The 24,550-nt window shown below is 39.9% G+C and overlaps 1 protein-coding gene across 1 annotated transcript in view; it reads left to right on the forward strand.

Moving 5' to 3' along the window:
- Positions 1-24,550, forward strand: part of ctnnd2a (catenin (cadherin-associated protein), delta 2a) — a 205,494-nt gene that overhangs the window by 142,177 nt on the left and 38,767 nt on the right. Inside the window, exons 14-16 of the mRNA XM_054622519.1 lie at positions 7,256-7,442; positions 16,659-16,776; positions 19,760-19,942. Coding sequence (XP_054478494.1) covers positions 7,256-7,442; positions 16,659-16,776; positions 19,760-19,942 — 488 coding nt within the window. The remainder of the gene's footprint in view (positions 1-7,255; positions 7,443-16,658; positions 16,777-19,759; positions 19,943-24,550) is intronic.

The following is a 24,550-nucleotide window of genomic DNA, read 5'->3' on the forward strand; positions in this document are numbered from 1 at the left end:
GCTCTGAGTTTTATAAATAGTCCTCCTGCACAAAAACACACACTCTGAAGGTCTGTCTTCCCTCTCTCTTTCCCTGACTCTTCCTGCCTTTGCCCTCCTCAGTCTTGCTCTCCCCTGCTGCTGGCTGAGTGAATCAGTGTCATGCATGACTCTTCCCTGTTGTCTGTTTACTCTGGTACTTAGCATTGCACTCAACATTTCAATTGCTTTCATGCCAGGACAGCTATATTTTGAAGTCTATCTTCATTTGCCTCATGGAACACCCTGCTGGAGCTTTATTTCACCACTTGAAACTGTTGCATCTCTTTTTTACTGACAAATAGTGACAATGAGTACAACGTGTCAAAATGATTTCATTATGTCGCATTGGCCATTGTTTAATTTTCCCATATATTTTTTTATTGGAATCCAGGACCTCGTACAAATTTATGTTTCAAAACAGCTTTTCCCTTATTTGGTTTGTTAAAACATAGATAAAAACACCTTGCTATAACCCTCTCTCCCAACCCAAACTCTCAAAACGAACACAGAAGAAACACACGTACAAAAAAACAATATCAAATAAATAAAACATACAAAGTCAATAAAATGAAATAAAAAAGGAAGGGAAGTACAATAAGAAGGATGCTTAAGGTGCCTACTTCAAAGAACGATCGTTGAGAATCTGACGAGGTCCAGAGAGGAAAGTGCAAATGCAAGTTAATAGGCTGCCATCTTTTATAGAAATTGGCAATATTACATTTTAGGGAATATCTCACCTTTTGCAACGATAGAAAAGACATTAGATCATCAAGCCAGTATGTGGTAGAAGACAGACTTGCTACGAGCGGGCCAAAGGCAACAGCATCAAAAGAGTCCCGTTCACAAGAATTTGTGCACAGTGATCCAATGCTTGTGTTCAGATTATGTTCTATTCTGTTAAGAAAATAGGCTAATAACTACACACATTAAATATGTCAAATTGAATGTGTACAGGTTGAAACTGGAGGTAGCTCTGCGATACAAAAGATGGACAAAAGTCAAATTACAAATACTTCTCCAAATACACCTGATTACTTCTAGCTGATCTTAATGAATGTTGTTTCTTGGCCTTGTAAATCAGTGTCCTTCTTTAAATATGAGTTAGTTTGGCCACAAATTTGAATGTTTGAAAAACAAAAAAATTAGGAGAGAATTATCTTGATGGTGAAGAGCAGTTGAAAGATCTTTGGTTGAGATCCTTGTACTGACGGGAAAACGGAAGGCAAGAAAATTATGAAGTAACATTCTCCATCCATAGTCCAAGTGCTGTTGGACTGAACCTGTAAATGCTTTGGACTGTGGTTGTGAAGGTGTGAATGGTTAGAAACTCTTTTCTCAGGCCATTGCTGCAAATATCATAGCAATGTTATAGCTAACAGAAACCTTATTAGCTCCTCTGCAGCGATACGTAGCAAGAAGGCATTGGATCTATTGCCAAATTACTTTCCTCTGGGAGCTTGACCTTCATTACTAATTGGTGGCTAAATGATTTGAAAGCAAGCAAATGGCAGGTGGTGAGGTTCATCAGGGGCAGTGGTGCATACTCAAATGACATCAATAGACACAATCTTCAATGGCTGGACTCAAAAGGAAGTGGTTGTGCTAGAGTCATAACAAATCAACTTCCTCATTACTGCCTCTGTGTTGTCAGTTTCGCCAAAGCACTTCCCTATTCTCTGTGATTAAAGAATCTGTTTAGGTCTTGGGAAATGAGACAGGGCATACTTGGTTTTTTCTTTGGGTGACCGGAAAAACCTTCCCTCAACAATTTACCCTATCTCCCTGTCGGTTCTGAAGTTTAAATATAGACGAGCCTTATTGGTTTCCTGGGTCCAAGCGTGAGGTAGATAGGACGAAGTCAAGGCTTCCGGGCCTGTCAGTCAAAGTCTGGTCGATGCACAGGCTTTGGGTGTCAATAGGAGATGCTATCCTTACTCATGGGCTCACCTTGAAGCAGTGGACCATGGCATAACCCTGCTGCTGCAGCTGCTGCTGTCTGCTCTGGGCTGAAAAGCAACTGCTGAGGAAAGTCATGTGTTCAAAATGCAGGAATTTTTGCAAACATCTTCAATGTATTACTCTTAAGATACAATTGTTGTGGAGACAAATGTACATTTTGACTTATGTCTTAATGTGCTAATTGATATTATTTGCATTGCACAGCACTGAAGGAATTCAATTTAAGACTTAGAGTCTTAAAAGCATCACTAAGCAAAATAAGTATACTGTATGTTTATACAGAAGTGACCAACACGGGTCACCTTTTGTAATCTGATGATGTTTGAAATAAACCAACATAGTGGTTGAACTAAACCAACATTGTGAAAAAGTACTGCTGCTGCCATCCTTTACCGGAAAATTACTCACTTTGCCTTCTGTTACTTCAAGGCATGAGACCCCGCTGTCGATGTCCAAACCTCCCTGTTCCCCACTACTGTTATAGTATTTGACCAAGCCATTTTAATTGAAGCCAAGCTCATAACCTTCTTTCAAAAATGCTTGAGGACAGGGCTCCATCACAGTCATTACAGTGATTCCTGTGGGGAAGCAGGAACCCTTCACCAGGATGACTTTTTCTTTGCTGCTGCTATGCAATAAAATGGTTAGTACCCTGCAGAAATGTCTCTGCAGTATTTTTTACTGTGGGAGGCCCCAGTGGGATTGAAACCCCCGGTGTAAGCAGTGACAATTTACCCACACTACAGCACTAGAGCTGACAAACCGACTGCAGGATGTTAAGTTGTATGACCCTGGGGTCAGGTCAACAATTGTTAACACCCTGCCACCTAAAATATTATCCCAAATCAATATTTCTTTTTTGATTGTTCGTTCGCGGATTTCTGAAGACACATTAGCAATGTAATTTGTCGTCTCTGGCTTTACTCATCACCAGGTTCTGACCCTACGGCTGACTAATTCACATAGAGTCGCACAGATGAAGGCTGTTTAATAAAACATTGCCACTTGAGGCCTAACAGGCCTCACTCTCCCCTTACAAGTCACACTCTCATTTATTCATGAATTCATGCAATCATCTCCCCATTTGCCCCAAACCACTGGGCTCCTCGGGAACTGTTCGTCAAGTGTCTGAGGGGAGCTAGTCAGAGGAGGAAGTGAGAGAGATAAAGACAGGGAGAGAGGAAGGCAGGAAGCACACACACACACACACACACACACACACACACACACACACACACACACACACACACACACACACACACACACATGACACAGACACACACAGACACACATGAACATAAAGGCTCCAGCTGGATGACATCATTGTCTGTTGCTCACCTGATGATATACACATAAGGACACTGGGTTTGGCGGAGCATTTCAGATCTATGTTTCTAGAGCAGGCAGGTGTGTGTGAGTGTGGGCGGCTGTGTGTGTGTGTCTCTGTGTGTGTGTGCGTGTGTGTGTCAACCTTGAATGTAAGACAATGGCAGACACAACGTCCTTGCCCCAGAAAACACTGAGGAGTCTTTCCTTTATGTTACCTCCTTCTGCTTGATCTTTGTCTTCAACGCTATTTGCAAAAGAATTACATCCTAACCCCACCTTCTTACCTCTCCAGTGTGTGTTGTGTGTGCGTGTGTTGTTATTCTTGTATGTGCATTGGCTGAAGAAAGGCGGCTGTGTGCCCATTTCTTTGCGAGCCTGCAGACAGATTCTTGTCATCAGAGACAACACTGTTTTAACATGATTGCAATCACACACCGACAACACTCACCACTTGAGAAACAGACCGACACAGGAAAAGAGAGAAATGTTTGGAAGTGTTTTGCCCAATATGAGTGCCAGCGAGTGTATCTGTGTGTGTGTGTGTATGTGTGTTTGAGGATGTTTGAGCTTTAACCTTGGTTTGAAAGGAGCCTATGAGAGGAGAGATTGAGAGGAAAAAGAGAATATCGAGATGTGAAACAAGAGGGCTGATTAGTGTAGTAGTGTAGGCAAATGTTGCCACGCTGCCACAAACACTCACACACACACACACACACAAACACACATCCTGAGTGTGAGCTGTTGATTGCTGCCAAACATCGTACAAGGTCATCGCCTTATTATCACCCTCCTCTTCTTGTCCTCTCACACTCTCTCTGGTACTCACACACATACACATATTTGTCATCCTCTTTCACGCTTTCGTTTTCTCTTTTCAACTTTTCCAACACACTCACACTCTTTGTCTTGCACGGTTTAATACTTGGTTAGACTTGTGTTTTTTTCCTTCAACTGAATATTCTTCTCTCCCTCTTTGACTCCCATTAATTTTCCCTTCCTCTGGCTTCCTCTTCTACAGTTTTTCTCACAATTGTTGCATGTTTAGTTTCCATTTGAGATAAACAACACTTTAATAAGGAATTAACATTCCTAGTACTAATCATGCAGGTATATAAAATCATGCAGGTAAATAAAAACACATTGCATTGTGTTTTTATGTTTAGTATGTCAATTGCTGTCAATTACCATGTTTTTATTGATTCAGTTTATTTCTCAGTGACAGTGCATATTAATAAACATAACTGTAAACATTGCCAGATTAGCGTGAGGCTAGTTTTCATTACTAGTCCCTGGCCAGAAGTGAAGTTGGCAGCCTCAAATCAAGAAACAAGTTTAAAAAACAATTGTAATATAAGGCATATCAAATACAGTCAAAGGGAATCACAGAAAGACAAAAACACAACACAGACATGAGCAGCAGTGAAAGGAAAGTAAATTTGTTTCAACAAAGCAAAAACAAACAATTACAGAACAGCTTCGCAAAAACAGGCAGAAGCAAAGACAGATATGAGCAAGAGGACAGCAGTAGCGCTCTCATTGTTTTCTCATTCCCTATCTTTTGTCTTGGCTTAATTCTTTTCCCATCCCTTTGTCTGTCATTTTCAGATTTTCATTATGACTGCAATATACTATAAGCATCAAGACTGGCATTGCTGTTGGCGACGCACAACTGGCTGCTAGTCAACACCCAGTGCCTTCACCGTAGTTTGTGTACAGTTTTTCTTTGAAATGAGGCTTAATTCATAACCTCAATTAGTGGCACTGCCCTGGCCCATTTCTCTATTTCCATATTTATATATATACAATTTAATTTACTTTCTCTCCTATATGCCTGAAATAAATTGAGCAAATTCTGTAGTCTTATTTTTGTACGCCTTATCATTAGCCCAATATATTTTGTGTATGAGACCTTGAGACGGGGCATATAGTGGTTGCAAGTTATGCGCAGTTCATGGGCCTATCAGTGTCCTGCTCATCTCCAGTACAGGTGACACACAGTATCTTTCTGCTGTCTCACTACTGTGCTCACTACTTCCCTGCCGTTCAATTACATTCACATATAACAAGCACATTGTATTGTGGAATAAACAGGACCATCTTTTAGCCGGCTGACAACCTCTGTGAACACGGTCCATTGCGTAGGGAGCACTTAGTGTCTAGAGTTGTAACCATATTGTATTTGTGTGGTTACTGTGCAAATGAATGACATCTGTCTTCTGGGACCCGCAACATCTGGAGTCTGACACTGAATACCAACGAGATGGTGACCTTCAACACGGCAGCTTTTTATAGTTTGTCGTTTTAAAAACGTGTTGCATGTCTCCTCCGTCCTCTCACTCCGTTCCGGTTTCCCTAAGCCATCACTCAGCTCCTCCAGCTTCCTTTCCCCACTCATTAGTTTCCCATTTCTGTGTCTTTCATCTCTGTCACCCTCTGTTTCACACATTTTCATCTTATTGTTTGTTGCTATATCTGTTTTTGTATCTCTTGCTGTCTCCATAGGGATGACCAGTGCAAGCAGCAGGGACTAATTAACATATGTAGAATGCAAGAATACTGATGACGCCTGTGTGATTGAATGTGTGGTTCGCATGTACATGTGTGTGTCACAGCTGACCAACAAAACTAATGCTGTCACCCGTCTGCGGAGAGGCATCTGGTATTCCATCTGACAAGAAGAAGGATAATTATTGTGTGTGTGTGTACCCATACTGTATGTGGTTAAGTGTTACTGTTAGAATGCACGTGACTCTTTCTGTGTGTACAGTACGTTTGCCCTTGCAGGTGATTGAAAGTATCCTTGTGTACATTATACGAACTTGCAAGTTTTTCTGCAAATTGTGTGCATGGAGTTGCATACATCCACTGATTAAAACTGCATATGCTTAGGGTGTATTTGTGTAAATGTGTGTGTGACTGTGTTCCCACACTGTGTGATAAACGATCCACTGGTTGGACACTTGGCTCTCCGCCTGGACCAACAAACTAATTAATTTCCTCAGATATCACAAGTTATCAGGTAGTTTGTAGAGCCGGAGTCCAGAATAAAGAGTAGGTGGCATTCTCACGAGTGATACAAATGAGGAGTAATTCTTGTCCTTCATTGCCAGTAGTGATGTACCTCCACACTTAATTTGAGATGTTCCAGTGCAGCCAAAAGGTCTGGCTTGGATCGGTGTCATTAAGCAGAAGGTTAGAAAAAGTTTTGGGTTGTTTTGATTTCTTCAACCTTAAATCAGAGGGACAGACTTAAACAGCACTGACCTCACGAATACAATGAAGAAAAAAATCCTTTGACCACTCTGAGAGGTTAATGGATCCATTTGCTTTAAAATTTCATAAAATATGTGCTTATGAATGACGTGGAAAGTTCACAGAGGGAATGAAAAGGTGTTAAAGAAGAAAGATGAAGAAGGGGAAAAGAGTCCTTACTTAACTGTGCTCTGAGAATACAGATTTGTCAGAAACATTAATAGAAAGATTGTTAAAAAGGCATGATTCACAATGTGAACTGTAGAGAGAGAAATTTATGTTGTAGTTTTATTGAGCTAAATTAATTATCTGCATTCTGGTTTATCTGCATCATTAGTAATGCAGCAGGAAATTGAAATTGCATAGTTGAATAACTTTTTTTTCTTTTGGGAATCGAGTTATGGGTTTTGCATGCTGAATAGTTATGTTGCCTGAACAAACAAAGATTGAGTTTATACTTGATGAGCACTATTTGGAAACATTTGTTTTCCTCTGTTGGCAAATGGAAAATCTAAAATCTTAATTAAATATATGTAATTGACTATTTTTTTATTGTTGAAGGCAAATGCAAATCAATTTGTAATTTATTACATAATTACTTTGTTTTCTATGTGACGCACATTTTAATTATTATTTACAAAAACTTTTTTTTACTTTCTATTGTGCGTTTCTCTCTGCGTGCGTGTTTGTGCAGGTGTGCTCTGGAACCTGTCATCATGTGATGCTCTTAAGATGCCGATCATCCAGGACGCCCTGGCCGTTCTCACCAACAGCGTCATCATACCCCACTCTACCTGGGACTCCTCCCCCAATTGCCATGACGACCGCAAGCTCCATCTTCATACCTCGCAGGTGCTGCGCAATGCTACAGGGTGTCTCAGGTAAACGCAGCAGACACACACACACACAGGAGAGAACACACACACATATACGTTCCTATTGTGGACAGTCCTGTCAAGGCATTTGCACTTTTTTCTTCCTCTCTCTCTTCCTTAATCTCACTCTCGTTTGTAAGAATACAACAACGTGCAATGTGTTTTCACTGTCTTTGTTTCTCGTGTTTCTTTGTTGCTGAAATTCACTGAAATGAGACAACTGCATTGTGTGTGAGAATGAATGTTGTCTCTTTTGAATGTTCACTGCTGTGTGATTATAGATGCATATATTCACAAACTATGAACACAATTATTTCTCTCTCTCTCTCTCTCTCTCTCTCATTCACTCTGTCTCTCTCAATAACTTTTGCTGGTAACCATAGCAACTCCTCCAATTGTATGTCCTTTGTGTGTCAAGACTTTCTTTTTGGTGCAGTGTGCTGGTGAATTATGTTCCTAAGTTGCTAAAGCTTGAAACAATGAAGGGCCGCTTATAGTTTTGTTGATCACTGTGTTTTTTTCACTCATCTTTGATCAACTTGCACACTTAAATTTGAGTTATCAGATGGTAAACCTTTTACAGTGTATAGTGTTAGTGTGTACAGTACATCTCTCACATTAACACAGCTGATCATGTTACTTCAGCTACACCTCATGTTCTCTAAGTCATATTTCAAGTGCACTGAACCTGCTAGTTTTAATGGAACACATAACTCAGTACTCAGAGTCAGGAGTCCAGACTATTTTAAACTAATCCTGGCATCTTTTTAAAAATAAATATGTTAATTTGATTCACAAAAAAAATCCTATGTGTATTTAACAGTGTATAAAAGTCTACTGTACATCCAATGTAACATTTGTCGATTTATTTTCAAGTTCACCTAATGTAGCAACATTAGCTCTTTGATAGGACACTTCAGTCATCTTCTGTTAAATCCGGAAAATGATCAAAGTTTGACTTAAATCCAATCTTTAAGAAGATGCTAATATTCAACCTTGGTTCATAACCAAACACTTAACACAAACACACTGCTAGTTTAGGTTTTTAATTCTGGCTGTGTATATTTCACTTGCATGTCCTTAGCACAGAATAGGAGCTCTGGTTCTTGATCCCATACAGCAACATTTGCTCGTCCATGTACACACACTCTCACACCAACTCCACGGAGGGCTGAAACGGTTCAGAAAAAAACCCTCCATGTCCACTTCGCTGTCTCTCTTTGAGCTGTGCACTCAATCAACCACCAGCAGCCTCTGGATTAAACCTCACCCCACTCGCTTTGCAGAGCTTCTCTCAAGCTGTTTGGAATGCTTATCTTCAAGCTATTGAATGTCTCTCTAAAGCATTTCCAAGCCATTCTGCAGATGTTACAAACAGGTTTTTCTATGTAATTCACATCATTTTGTGTGTTAGGTGCTACATTGTGTGCATGCAATCAACATGCCAAAGCAAAGGTTTCCAGTTGCTCTGGTAATTGTTCCATTTGTGATCACTTTAAATATGAATAGCAGCTTGTATAATTGTGGTCTTCCCAAACATCCAAAATGTGTAATTATGAATATTTGCACGCTTCTGGTTGTGAATGCCATTCAGTCAGATTTTTCGGATATAAATAAACATCACCTGCATGTCAGGGGGAAGACCCGATTCAACACTAGCACTTCTTTTTTGAAGAAATTATCCTTTATCAATTGTCATTCATTTCAACAGTAAAACTATCTCAGACATAATAGCAACATAGCTTTTGTACATTTCTGTATTTTTACTGCACTACTGTTGTACTTCACCTCAGAGGACCTACCGCTTTTAGAAGTACATTACTTTGATCTATTCTACATTTTAACCACAGTTCTCAGTGCCAGGTATATTGCTTGAATGCAATTAAATAAGCATTTTGATGGTAAAATCCAGTTTAGATTTTTGCTATAAACCTCACCGGCTTTTGTTGTCAGCATTATAATGGAATAGCACAGGAACTGTTATGGGGCTTGTGGTACTGGGCAGATGATTATACACAATAACTCAATATCACAAACACCTGTACAAATCTAATTCAGTCCTCTAATAGCTTTGCATTTGCAATAGATATTCAGTCGGGGAAGTTATGATGTTGTATTTTTGCTGGGATGAGCCAGTCCTGATATAACTCTGGTATTTTGTGAACTGTTTTGCATTATTGCAATAGCATTCGGGTTTCCGTTAACTGTAACAAATAATTTGTCCAACTTTGTGTAGATGGGAATGACAACAGGGGATTGAGAGGGTGGTCCAATGGGTTATTACGACTGAAGTAGTAAAATAACATCTTTGTTAGAGACAACCATTATTTAATGCATGAGAAAAAATCTGGGTGTATACATATCACAAACTAAATTCTCCCCCCACTGCACTTTGGTTGCGACAGACTTCTCTGATATCTAAAAAGTCTTGAAATACAATCTCTCACCATCTGCATGGCCTGATACCAGCAGGGGTACATGAGGATATGTTTTTGTGATTTTAAGGAACAGATTATTTTAAAGTAATGTGTTTAATGTTGTGCATGAAGAGACTCGCACTAAATGTTGCCTAGATTTCGCCAATATTTGTGTAGTAGGGAAATCAGAGCATTTGAGTTTGAGTTGTTTGTTTATCTAGTTGTTTGTTTATCCCAAAGCAAGACGTATTGCCTTAAACTTTTAAGACTTAGTTACAGTATCAGTTTTTGCCAGTGATATCTGTAGACTTTCCACTTTTATGTCAAGTTTATTATTTCCTAACTCACTAAGGTGTTTATGGGACTTCAGTGTGTGAACGTACCTCTGAAGATGCAGGGGAAAGACAAATGGTGCTGTCAGAGCACTGCTCCACAGTGTGAGGGTACGCATCAAATTGAAAAAGCTGGTAAAGGAGGAGGAGGACAGGAGAGTAAAGGAAAAGAAGACCAGAAGTTTAAGAGATTAGAACAGAGAGAATGTGGTGAACAAGACTAACTGGATCTCAAGGAAGGGAGCTCAGACACAGAGAGTAATGAAGGTGTTACTGTTACCTCACCAGGGTTGTTTTCTATCCCAGTGTCTATTACTTGGGGGGTTTGAGTAACACAAGGCCACAATGTTCAGGTCCCAGTGTACATCAGCTCAATTTCAGACCTCTCACCTTGCTCATTATTCCTTCGCTGTGTGCGTTTGCGTGTCTCTGCAATGCATGGTGTATCTATGTCAGTTTGTTTGTGTGTGTAGGGCGTATGCACCTGTATTGTACGTGAGCTTGTATATGGGTTCGTACTGTATATTTACATGTGTGAGTGTGACCATGCAAGCCCACACAGGTTACCACTGAAAACCAAAGGCATTAAACTGAACGAAGAAATCACAGCCGGCAAGGGGGAGTCACATATGATAATGAAAATGAACTGGTGTCAGGGCATCAGGTGTCTAGATTACTGGTGTGTGTGTGAGTGTGTGAATGTGTGTCTTTTCATGTATGTTTATGTGTTCATGTGTGCATATATTAAATGTGGGCCAAGCAGCTAATGATGCTGATGGACCCATATGTTGTCTAATCGGGTGGCGGGCATTAAAGTTCCCTCCCCTATTCACACACACACACACACTCTCACACACACACACACACACACACACACGCACACGCACACCACATGCACAGTGTTATCAGGCCAGACATAAGGGCTCCTGTGAAGGGTTTCCATATCCCCCATTCAGGGGCTGTTTACCTCCCTGCAGGTTGTTGGTTTATAGCCAAGCTGGAGAAAACCTGCTGCCTCCATGCTCTACACACTGTCTGTGTGTGTGTCTGTCTGTGTGTGTGTGTGTGTGTGTGTGTGTGTGTGTGTGTGTGTGTGTGTGTGTGTGTGTGTGTGTGTGTGTGTGTGTGTGTGTGTGTCATCAACACATTCATTTTGCTTCCCTTCAGACACCCACAGTTGTGACAGAGCAGTCGAATAAGTTATCAGATGAATCAAGAATAAGGAGTGGGTGGTCACGAATTACTTTGTTTCCATATTTCATTGATATTAATTGGTTTGTATGTTTGTGCGCTCCATCTGGTGATGACCCTCTGCTGCCACCCTCTCTCTCACACACACACACACACACACACACACACACACACACACACACACACACACACACACACACACACACACACACACACACACACACACATACATACACACAATCCGATATTTGTGCTGTGCTACCACACACCAGCTGTTTGAGACAAAGTCACTCTGTGGCCATTTGTCCCTTGAGCAACATTAGAGAGCCATCTGTCCGAGATTCACCCATGTTGACATCGTACCCGTACAAGTTGCATGAAAGAGTAGTGACTAACGTAATTTACTCAGTGACTCCCAATTTATTTCCTGAGGTACACTTTTGCAACCTGGAGAGGAAAATCAATGTTGAATGAAAAATGTATAACCTGTCTAGTATCTTTAAAATATTGTAGGCCTAATTAGTGAAAAACAAGGTCAACTTTTGCCGTGCTTTAATGACTGCTTAGCCAACTCCTGCAGATACCAGGAAGCTTGTTAGTAAAGTTTTTCTCACTTATGTGTGGCTGCTACTTTTCAGAAAATAGTAATGCGTTGTTAACCATTGTACCCTTAAAATTTTTTATAATTGTGATTTTATACAATACCAGCGTGTGGTATGCCATGTTTTCTGTGAGAAGAGGCATGAACAAACCAGAGCATTGCCATATTCTTATTATATTTTTGTTTTTCATGTAATGGACCAAATCACTCAGTCAAAAGTGATAGTGTGTAGCTTAAAAGTTTTATGATAACATGTTTGACAGGTTGTAGACTAGATGATGGAGCTGACATGCTATCCCTTGAGCGAGACACTTAACGTGTACATAAGTGGAGTTCAGTAAAGCAGGAGCCAAAAGAATAAGGCTGTATTTGATCTGGGCAGACCCTCTCTTTTTGAAAAAGAAAGAACTGTTTTCTCAATCAATTTGCTTAACACACTCTTTTTCGTTTCTTCATTCCTTAATTATCGTTCATTTGTTTTGAAAATGTCTTCATATCTGTACTTCTAATGATGCCGGCCCAGAAGCCCTCTGATAAATATTTTAATATTTTGTTGAAATGCCACAGCACTTCGAATTTACCGAGTTTCCAACAAAAAAAACAAATGTTGTTTATTATGACGCAGGAAGACATAAAATACTGATCATTACTATTTAATGCCATAAGTTACCATTAGGACTAGTTCACAATTTATTTGTCCAAAAAAATCTGAGATTAAGTCGGGAAACGGCTTACTCTTTAGCACTAGCACCAATGGCACTTTCCTTTTACTTAACTGCAGCTAAAATAACAGCTTTTAAATTCCGAATGGGATGCTTAATCTAGTACTGTGTCTTTTTGCTCAGTAGGTAATTATTTAACATGGCAGGCTAATGAGTTAGACTGAATTAATGAGGAGTGACATCAGAAAGGATAAAGTGCAAGCCTGTAATGGACTCGTTAAATAGTAGAGATTACCAGTTAAATTTATTGACATTCGCAGAAACCATCATTCACACACCCGCATAGACACACACAGAGGTAAAACCAGCATGTAGGTACACACACGCCCTCTCTCAGCAAAGTGTTTTTAGAGTTCATGCATAGACTCATTGCTTAAAATGTCACCTTCCATACTCATCCTTCATCTTCATATGAAATATGTCATCTGATCTGCTCTCTCTCTCCCTCTCTGTGAGCGATAACCAAATGCTCAGATTATGTTACCAAGGACCATAAATCCCTTATGTTAGAGTGCGGAAGCTGACTCAAACAAACAAACAAGCATTATTTGAATATTCCGTGATGCAACACAGTTAAATGTGAGAATTCCCGAGGACACATTACACCCAGAAAAAAAAAAAAGTTTGCAGGCTATTTTCTGCATTAGAAATTCTGGCCTCACTGTGTTTTGCCAATAACTAGCACAGAAGGAAAGGCGTGTTGCAGAAAGGCACAATATTTCATGCTTCATTACAGAACCGCTAGACTAACGAGCACATGTGCACAGGCAGCAAGCACACACACACACTTTCACACGCGCTTTCTTGCATGTACACACAAACACTCACATGGCAATGTTCATCTCCATGGGGCAGCTTTGTACAGGTCCTTCCAGAGCAGTGTGTCGACCCGAACACATGTCGCTAGTCTAGTTATGGACATGACATAGTACAAGACCAAAACCAGTGTTATTTTCATTTCTAAGTATTTAAAAATTGCACAGGATTTCACATGGACTTTTAGCAACTAACAAGCTGTAGTGACCTTGAATATATTGAGAGTACATGGACATCTTTATCGCTTTATTTTATTCATTTGCTATCAATATATCATCTCTAATATCTTGAAGCATAAAAGCGTAGAGAAGTGCTTTCTATTTTACAAAAAGCAATGGATTCCGTTTGGATCTGGCTCTGCTCGTTGAATACAATTTGGACACGAAATAGAACATGCTGAATTGCAGAATTGTGCTTATACAAAACCTGGTCAGAAAGAATTTAAACTAATTCTTCAGCATTGTCCAGTATACTGTTTAGTCTTAGTCTTAGTACCTCCAAGTCTTACAATAACTCAGCTTGCATGACCGTCTCTGGCTGTGCAAATCAAAAACTAGTTAGCTATAACATTAACAAGAACCCCTTTAACGGCCCACTGTGTCTATCTTTACCCACAGGAAGAGAAAGCAGAGGAGTAATGTATGCTGTAGTTAAGACTGCCTGTGTGAGAGTTGGAGTAGATTTACAATGGAGAAACAGGAGAATGCCAAATGATGGCCTTCAGGACTCAGTTTTTTTTCTCCCATTTTAAGTTAAGCACTTTAGATTCTTGTCTAATCTATTCACAACAGAAGCAAGGGCAACTTCAGACACTCATTCTGTCAGTGTACATCAATACTGGCAAACATCACCATGTTGTTGAAGTTCTTTTACTTAAACATTTATGTTGCACAGCCTTCACCTCCACCCATAATAAGGAATCCAATAAAAAAAACTTGATGTGAATCTCAGTTGTCAACATAGTCAAGCCTAAGTATTAAAGCAATACATAATCCACCTTCTCACTCTCTCACCCACCCATCTCCTGTCTTTGCAGTTTAAACATTAGTCAAGGTGAAGTGTTTTCACTGTTCTGTTGTTCTATATCGACTCGGCAGAGAATTGTGTCTCTGCTGAACGGGTTTTCCATCGCGTGCTTGTTTGCCCATTAGCATTCAACGCGGGTGGAAATGACTTGACCTTCTCTTGAAGTTTTAATTGAGTTCCTGTGTCTTCCTCCCTCTCGCTCGTTCCTCTCTTTCTCATCAGTACAATAAATGATTGACCTCATCAGACAGAGTGGTGAAACAACTGTGATCTCTTCATAATGCCAATGAGATGGATGAACTTATTCGTTCACGCCGTCGCGTTGTCTCCTTGTTCACACGTCTATTATCCGTCTCATCTGATTTTTTGACATTTGACCTTTAAAGAAAGATGTTTGGAATCACGTTCCCTAACGTAAATAATTGGTTTGTTAATTACTTCTGATTTCTTGCGCTCTCTTTTCCCATCCGTAAACTCCACTAAGTGTGTCATTGCCTTGACATACTCCCCGTCTCTTTTTCACGACTCAGCCACAATTAACAGATATATGCTTTCATAATATTGCTCAGGATGCTGATACTATTGATTTATATTATTACGTTATGTTTAAAACTACTGGGTAAAGTTAAAGAAGCTAATAAGCAGTCATCATCCAAACACGAAGTCAAATTGGGTCCCTCTGATAAATCTTTAAATATGACTACACTAATAGCGATTATATCGTGTAATATAACAATTTTAGAGGACAGCACTCCAATTCCAACGTCACTATGAACAGCATTAACAAGGATTGATTTTGCATATTGTGACTATGCTGAGGAAATATATTGCGTGGTTGTGACGATGAGATTTTAAGTGTGTATACACTTGTCACTTTGGTATTTACACATAGACAGACACATACTTCACTATGCTTGCTATGGCTCTAGTATTGATTTCCCTAACGGCTGTCTACAGCATGATACACACGGAGACCCACTTTGAAATATTTCTTGCTTTTATATTTTCATTAAGCTGTCTTTTGAAACTTTACTCGACGAACTTGTTTGAAAAAAGCTTTGTGTCAAGTTGCCTGCCTTTTGAGTACAAACCTGCCAGCTATTTTTTCTTTATAGCATGTAAACACAAAGTTTATAATATATGTCAAAATGATATCTTCTCTTATTGCTGGCATGGCTCCCTTCCAAGTTGTTATTCAATGTCAAATATATGTGCTTATTTCTCAATATTCAAAGTGTTCCCTCCTGAATTTAAATAAATCATACAGCATCATCATTAATCCCTGTAAAGTCAGTAACTGCAAAGTAAGCAATGTTATGCTCTGGTCAATGGATAATAATTGTGTGACCTTAAATTGTGCCAAGTTTATTAAACATTTAGTGGGTGTTTTCATTATTGTGTTGAGGAAAGTAAATACAATATTCTAAGTCTATCTGGTGCCATACACCTCGGTTTCTAATCTATTGAATTGACTCAGGCAAATGAGTCAATGTTTGGGACTGAGTGTATCTGTATCTCAGACAGCTCCATGCTGAAACCCAAACAAATCCAACCCAACACCACCCACCTGTACCTCCAGTTCAATTCAAAATGCATTCATTATTTTTGTGCATCACATTGGCAAAGCTGCTAATAATAAATGGTACAATATTGTGAAATTATCAAAGCAGCTTTGGTGTGATTGTTGGCTGTGAGGTTCAGGAACCAACTGTCTGACTAAAGCGGCTTTTTTTTTCTCCCTCTTTTTTTTTTTGGACTCTAGTCAAGTGCTTTAAATTGAACCGATCCTTCGGGGCATAGATTGAGATGTATCCAGAATTTTAATGTTCCATTTTCAATTGTTTAGTTAAGGGAGAGCTGCCAGGTTCAACAGTATATGTCTCTCACTCTCTCTCTCTCTCTCCCCCTCTCTCTCTCTCTCTCTCTCTGCCTCTGTCTTTCTACACCCCTCGTTACCAGCTTTCTTTTTTTTCTTTCATCTGTCTTCCTGTCTTATCTTCCCTCCTCACCAGCTCTCACTCCCTCTTCCCATTTGTTTTTTTCTTTCTTTCTGTTTGGCAAACACAAAGACTCATCCACACAGACTCTGACCAGTGTTCTTTGTGTGTGCGTTGCAGGAATGTAAGCTCCGCCGGTGAGGAGGCGAGACGAAGGATGAGGGAGTGTGACGGCCTGACAGATGCTCTGCTCTACGTCATCCAGACTTCTCTGGGCAGCAACGAGATCGACAGCAAGGTGTGTGTGTGTGTGTGTGTGTGTGTGTGTGTGTGTGTGTGTGTGTGTGTGTGTGTGTGTGTGTGTGTGTGTGTGTGTGTGTGTGTGTGTGTGTGTGTGAGAGAGAGAGACTCTGAATATCTTAGCTTGTGCTATGTAATGTGCATGACTGTATAGATTCATGAATGAAAAGAGTGTCAAGCAGTAAATGTGCATTTTCAAGCCTAATCATGAAGTTGGGCTGCAAGAGAGAAAACTCGTTCCTTTCATGTAGACACAGACAAACTGCTGAATTTTTCTCATTCGAAGGAGGTGAGAAATAATAATTAAAAAAATGTAGATCAACACATTTTATTCAGGACAATTAAAGCTTTCAAATTCAAAGTGTTGCAGCACTTCTTGCTGCCAATGTAGGTCTGTGGGTTTTCAAAGTTGATCGGGTTTATCTTCACTTTGTGTTTTCCTATGTGAGGATGTGTTCACGTCGGTGTGGAGAGTATATGTGTGTTCATGACACAGTATGTGGGGGCCAGTCAATACTACATAAACAGTGTTGTGGATGGCTGACTTCTCAAGGTCTCCCTGTCTCCCAGCTTCTCTAAATGGCCATCTTTAATCACTGCTTAACCGCCCGCCCTTCTTCACCATCTGACTGCAGTCACCAGAGGAGTACTGCTGTCGCCTCAGTAACAAAGACTGATTGGCAGGTGAACCAGCACGTGTTCACTGCTGAAATAGCGTTGCACATTGGCAATGTGCTCATTTTGTACTGCCTTTTTTGCTTCATTTTTGCACATATGCGTTGCCCAGACTACCACCTTACATTCTCCACTCATCTGCCTGTTTAAGTGGCAGATTAAATTTGGACATTAAATATACTTGCTACAAAATACAGTAGAGCTCAATGAGTCTACAACATATGATTGATATCTAGAACCACTTTAACTCTACTTTGTGCATATTCTTTTTAAAAAAGATGTATTTATAACATCGGTCTAAGCAGAAAATATTTGAAAACACAAGCTGAGGTTGTTCAAGTGCCCATATACAAGTGCCCATATACCCTCAAACTCTGTTAGTGCTCTCACAAAACTCCCCTAACCATCACTCTCAGCATTTTTCAGGCTTTGCAATTTGATCATCAAGACAGTTTCCGCTCTTTTCTCTCTGCTTTTCATGTTCACAGATCCAGACAGAAATGTGCAAGATCAGAGGAATATCCACTATATGACAATTATGTTTGATAGTCGATTGTCCCATTAAACACAATCTACAGATTACTGCTTTAATTCTGCACGGAATTGCACGGATGTGAGGAGGTTTTAGAGACATTGAAATAGGTTTCACAGTATGACTCTGCACACATCTAAGAAGCCATTAACATTACTGATACAGTAATTTGAAATTATGGTGCAAGACCTAATGGACTACACACTATATTATACACATATAATATGATGCTGACATTTTATAGATTGTACAATGTTGATATTTAACTGCTTGCATTACATTACATTACATTACATTACAGTCATTTAGCAGACGCTTTTATCCAAAGCGACTTACAGGAAGTGTATTCAACATAGGTATTCAAGAGAACTACTAGTCACCAGAAGTCATAAGTGCATCTCCTTTCTTAAACAAGCATCTCAAAGCATAAGCCAGAGCAAAAGTATAGTGCAGAGGCAAGTTACTACGAAAACAATAATTGCAACAGACTAATCCGAATATAGTAAGTGCTACAAACTACTACGAATAGGATAAGTTGCAGTAGCAAGTTGCAGTAGCTACCGCATTAAAGGCGGTAGCTACTGCAGGGAAAGGTATATTGTAAGTACATTAATGTATATCATCTAGTGTCCCAGAGGAGTGTTATGGACAAGTATTTTATAAAGCACAGTGTGGAAAGCAGCACAAGGTCATACACACAAAATCTTTTATCATCACAAATGGCTTAGACTCGTATGAGTTTGCTGTGTTGATTCTTATACAATTAATAAGAATGGAATTTTTCATCTTAAGGTTACTGTTCAGTAACTGGCCCCTATCTCCGACCTTCCTGTGGAGACATGAAGTACCACATAATCATTTTGATAACCATTTTGAAGTATTTGTGTTCCTCATACCATGCAGCTGGAAAAAACAGGGTATTGAATGAATGTGAAATAACAGATCGAAATATGAAATGTCAAAGTAGATTGTAAATAAAACTTCTCCTACAACATTCTATAATAGCATGTTAATAGAATTTCAGACATGACTGCAGCTCGCTGGAGTGAGACATTGTTTTGTTTGTTGCATCTCTTGAGGCTGTTCAATTATACTCCTTAGTTGTTTTTTTGTGTAAACGAACGGTCAGACAGACAGAAGATTGATGATTTGTCTTTGTTAATTTCCACTCTGCTGACTCGATGACTCCCCTTTCTCTGTGATACTAAACACACGCACACAAGTGCACACACACACTCAGTGAAAGTACACACTTAAGCATAGACACAATACCCTGTAAGAATGTAGTTTGTAGTTTGCTCTCATGCACACACACTCGCGCAGCGGGTTCGCCTCTAAACTCGGTGTTTAATGGGGTGTGATACAATATATTGGGCTTGTCATTTTTCTTCATTTGCTTGCGTTTCTTCTAATCTCATTTCAAAGTCAGAGCTAACAAAATACAGAGGCGTATTACCTGTGAGATTATCTTTCTTCTTTCCTTTCTTTCGCTCCCTGTGTCTCACTCTCTCCGTCTGTCTGGCTCGTGGGTGGGGGTGGAAGGCCGATAGTGGAAAAGTGGGAGTGGGCGTTTTTTATCATCATGCTTTGACTTTACGTTTCGCAGTGTTTTCAAGCAAAATGTTTCCTTGAATGGTATCAAACACAAATCTTCCACCTCAACTTGATCACTTCATTCAATTATATCTGTGTTTTTTTTATCTCCTCAACCCTCTCCCTACCTTCTCTTCCTTCTAACTCACTTCATCTCTCCTAACTCGCTTTATCTCCACAGACTGTAGAGAACTGCGTTTGCATCCTGAGGAACCTGTCGTACCGTTTGGCTGCCGAGACGTCCCACGGACAGCAGGTGGGGTTAGAAGAGCTGGATGGCCTGCTTTGCGATGCCAACGGCCGCGACGGCGAGAGCTCTGGCTGCTGGGGCAAGAAGAAGAAGAAAAAGAAGGGAGCCGATCAGGTAAGGACAGAGGGGATGATGAGGGCAAGGAAATAATTATGACATAAATTGATGGAATGGATACAGTGAACGAAAAAATGTGCGTCTATGATCGAAATAAAGTGTTGGTGTTGGGTAACTAGAATAGCTTGAATGCTCTTTGGCATCAATTCCACAAGAGTGTGGTAATCTGGTCGAGGAAATCCAGAAGAAGTCCAAATTCTTTCCTAGGTTCTCAGTTTGGTTGATATCATGTGACTGGAAAGGCCATAGGACCCATGTGCCTTATATGGAAGCCCTTCTACTTGTTTACTCTGGATTTTGTCCTCCATTTGCATATATACACATGGGTGCAAAAAAAAGACGGCTTTCATGATGAAGCAGGAACGCAGTGTGAGTGGTTGAAGCAACCGTGCCTTCGACAGGGACGCATGTGGTAAATAATGGAAAAGAGGGATGTAAATCACACATCACAGAGTATTATGCATGCAGAGTTGAAAACCATTCAACTCAGCCAATTTTTCTGTATTTGAAACTTTTTATCTAACTTTTGAGGTTAGAAGCTTCATCATTCTCAGTTTTATTTAGCTCTTTCTCTTCCCTGCTGCCTACTCTCGTATGCACTTTTCAAGGCTGTTAAGGTAGAGGTGGACTTCTCTCCATGGACGAGACTGAATGTTTTCCTGAAGTCAAAAACACACCTTACTGGTCTACAGAACTCTAAGACTAGGTTGTGTGTATGTTAGAATTGTCCATGGACACAAAACCATTACACAAACACAGCCCTTACTTGCATCCTTAATACCCAACCATACTTAACTAGACTGATATTTGAGACGCAAACCAAACCCGAGACCCAGAGCTTTTTCATCCATTATTAGCCATTGGGTTTCCAGGCTAATGCAACATATTGGCTACATTGTGTCACTTTCACTCTTTCCAATTGGTCTTTCTATCTTGAAACACCTGACACCCATAGGCACAGCCTATATGCACGGACAGAGAGTCAAAGGAGAAAGGAAGAGAGATATTCCTAGTAGAGACCTTTACACAACTTAGCAGCTAACATCTGGTCATACCCAGTGACGTGTATAAATAAATCCCCCTGCATAGGACCTGAACATACCAGCTTTCTTGTACCTCAGCGAGCATGGACGCCTGGCAGATCCTAGCGCTTGAATGCTACACAGGGCATTCAAGCGCTAGGATTTTTTTTTTTTTTGCCAAGAAAAGCTGCAGGATTCATAATAATGCCCCAATGACCCCACTCACCAACCTGATCATGCAGTGCAACCTATCTTGGTCATGGTTTCACATGTTACCAAATACACAAATCATTCCAAAGGACAGCATGCTCGGTGGGATGGCCTTGTAAAACAGTTGCAAGACATTACAACCAAAGTGAAATTGTACAGTTTCCGTTGGAAGAACATTCACTATTGTAGTTGTTTGACTCTTTCAGTTCACCTGAAACATCTCAGAAGCTGTCATTGGAAACAGTTTGGGAAAGAGAAGGCAATTTCAAGAAATACTTGGAAGGTGATTGCACAAACCATCTGTCAATCAAACCTTTGCCGCAGCCAGTCGGGAGAAGAACAAAAACATATTTTCCAATCAAGAGTAACCTTCAGTGCCGTTCCTAGCTTTTCTTTAACTGAAAAAATATTCTTTAGTTCTGATATAATTGATGCAGCATGTACGATAACCTCTTTAGGTTTTAAACGTGTCGTCTCTGTCATACCTAAATCACGCCTGTATGTTCTCGAAACTCCTCACAGGATGCTGATTGGTCTGTGCTCTAGCTTACCAGACACAAACATATTACTTGAAGTTTGACAAGATAGATTTTGTTTGATAAGTGATCCTGTGATTCTCACTTGATCTTTTGACATTGTGAGAATTCAGCTGCCGTGCAAGGTAACATTAGCACATTCATGGATGGTCATCAATTTCTATCCCTAAGTATCAGTAAGTATTATGTCCCTAAGTATTAGTAAGTATTACTCTTTTGATGGGTTCATTATTAACCTTTTATTTCTAAAAATCTATGGCTATGTCCTTTGTCTTAGTCACATTGACCTAAAGAAATTTGCCAAAACACCATATAATGTAGTTCCCTATACCTTATCTTCAAAACCACCTAAGGGTGAGTTGTCAGGCTTTTGGAGCTCCATCAAGACTGTATCATCTGCATACTTAAAAAAACTTGTCTGTGGAGTATCTTATTGGTATTCAGTGTATAAAGTTTGCAAGACAAAACACAGCCCTCTGGGGCTACTGGATTTATAAACTAAAAGGAGGAAATGGCTGTTTGGAATTCAACCTGCTGGGTACGATTCAGAAGAAAATCATTAATCCATAGAATGAGCCTTGGTTTACCCCAAGATCCAGCAGTTTGCCTACCAGCCCGTGGTGTTGGATGGTGTTAAACGCACTGCTAAAATCAACAAACACAATTTTCACAAGACTGTGAGGTTGTTCAAGGTGTTCAAATATACTGTTGTTCATTATGAGCACTGCATCCTCAACCCCCCGCTCTGGCTGGTATGCAAACTGATGAGGATTCAAGAATGGTTAAAAATCAGTGAATAGATCTTTTAATACTATCTTCTCAAAGCACTTCAAATGTTGTGAGGTAAGGGCAACTGGCCGCACGTCATTCATTGCTTTGGGCCTACTGTTTTGGGCATATGTACAATCAAAGACAGCTTCACTGGTTAGGCAATCCTGTGAAAAAGGAGATGCAAGTTAATCAGCATACAAGTGTAATTACTTCCAGCCATTGCCATCCGGACCCTGAGATTTGTCAATCTTAACATGTAAAAACTGTAGGTTTTCCTGATGTCGCTAACTGGTAAACTTGTGACTATATCAACTGCTTCAGCCTGCTGTGGCGCATAATCAAGTCAAATCTACAAAAACAAATGGATCAAGGCTTTGCCTTATACAGAATCATTCAATCACATCCATGGTTTTCATTTAGGTTTATAACCTGTGATAATTTGAAGTCCCTGCCAGACCTCCTTAGCATTGTCGTAATAAAGTTATTTTCTTCTTGATTCTATTCTGTACAGCTTTCTTTTCCTCTTTACTGCCTCCTGATTTAATTAGTTGTGAGAGACAGACTGAAAGAGAAGGGTAAGAGCCATAAGACTGGGTTAGAAGAGAGAGAGAGAGAGAGAGAGAGAGAGAGAGAGAGAGAGAGAGAGATACAGGGAAATGATGTACGGAAGAAACCAGAGAGATGGATAGAGAGACTGAGTGAGGAAGAGAGACTCAAGCAGTTAGAATTTAATGTAGTCTCCTTAATCATTTATTAGAGGTTCAGACAGCAAGGCCAGGGAGCAGCAAGGGGAGCCTGAACTGGACCTAAACACTGCTAATGGATACTGGAACACACACATTTACACACAAGGTTTTTGCTATCTGGGATAATTTATGGATTACTGATTTGTTTCAAGATATCTGTCTCTTGAAATTGTTAAAGCAAATATATCTTTAAAAACAGCACAAGTGAAGTCAAATTAAAGCTGAAATATATCATGTTTCAAATTCTTGCCCCATAACTACAACACAGATGGCAGCTCATCTAGTATTTTCTCTTGATAAATAGATAGTGTTGGTATTCAGCTGTCTGACCAGATAACTTGAATGTGAATGTATTATTTACTTCACTGGCATTTTCAAGCTGGACAGCTGCAACTCAAGCCGCAGTGAATGTGGCAGCTTTGCTGTTTTACGATTCTTAACCAGGCTGGCACAGTATACAAAAAAAACATATATGCAAATTCACATTCTTAAAAAAGGTTTTTGTGTTTGTAAGAGTGTCTCGTACTGAAGCAAATACATTTGAAAATGTTTGATACATTTAATCATTGGCAAATTTAGAACATTATAAATTCAGATTTAGTATGTAGGATATCTGTGGGCAACTGAACGTACATTACTGTGAAAGAGTGGATGCCTCTTGTTATACACACTTCAAACTAAAAAGACGCCTTTGATTTTATGATAAGAGAATCTATGTATAGACAAAAACATGTACGCACACACACTCCTCACCCCTCTCAGGGCGCACACTAGCCTAGTTTACCTTGAGACCAGGGGAGGAGGGAAAGCAGTAGAGCGAAACCGAGAAGGTCGATAGGGAGAGGAAAAACTGAGAACAAGAGAGAGAAGGATGGAAATAGAATAAGAAATTAGGGAGTGAGCAAGCAAGAGAGAAAGAAAGAGCGAGAGAGAAAAGTCAAGGGAGAGGAAGGGAGAAAGAATCAACAGGAGAGAAAAGGGGAATAGGATATTAATGTCAAGCAGGAGAGAAAGGAGGGGAAAGAAATAGAAATAAAAGAGGAGCAAGAGAAAGAGAGTTAGCTGTGTGTTCGTGCCTATGGGAAAGAGGTTTGGGCATGTCACTCAACAAACAGGTTCAAACATCAAGAGACCTCATTGTAGTGGAGGAGAGGAGGAGGATGGAGGTTAAGGGGAATGGAGCTTTAAGTTCACTTTTCAAAGCAAATGTAGGAGTGAAATATTCTCTCATAGTCTCTGTTTTCACATGCATCTCTTTCCTTTCAATTTTTTTCTATCTCCTCCATCACCGATCTTTCCTACATATCAGGTCGACAGGGA

The sequence above is a fragment of the Anoplopoma fimbria genome, chromosome 21 (assembly GCF_027596085.1).
Source record: "Anoplopoma fimbria isolate UVic2021 breed Golden Eagle Sablefish chromosome 21, Afim_UVic_2022, whole genome shotgun sequence".
Lineage (NCBI taxonomy): Eukaryota > Metazoa > Chordata > Actinopteri > Perciformes > Anoplopomatidae > Anoplopoma > Anoplopoma fimbria.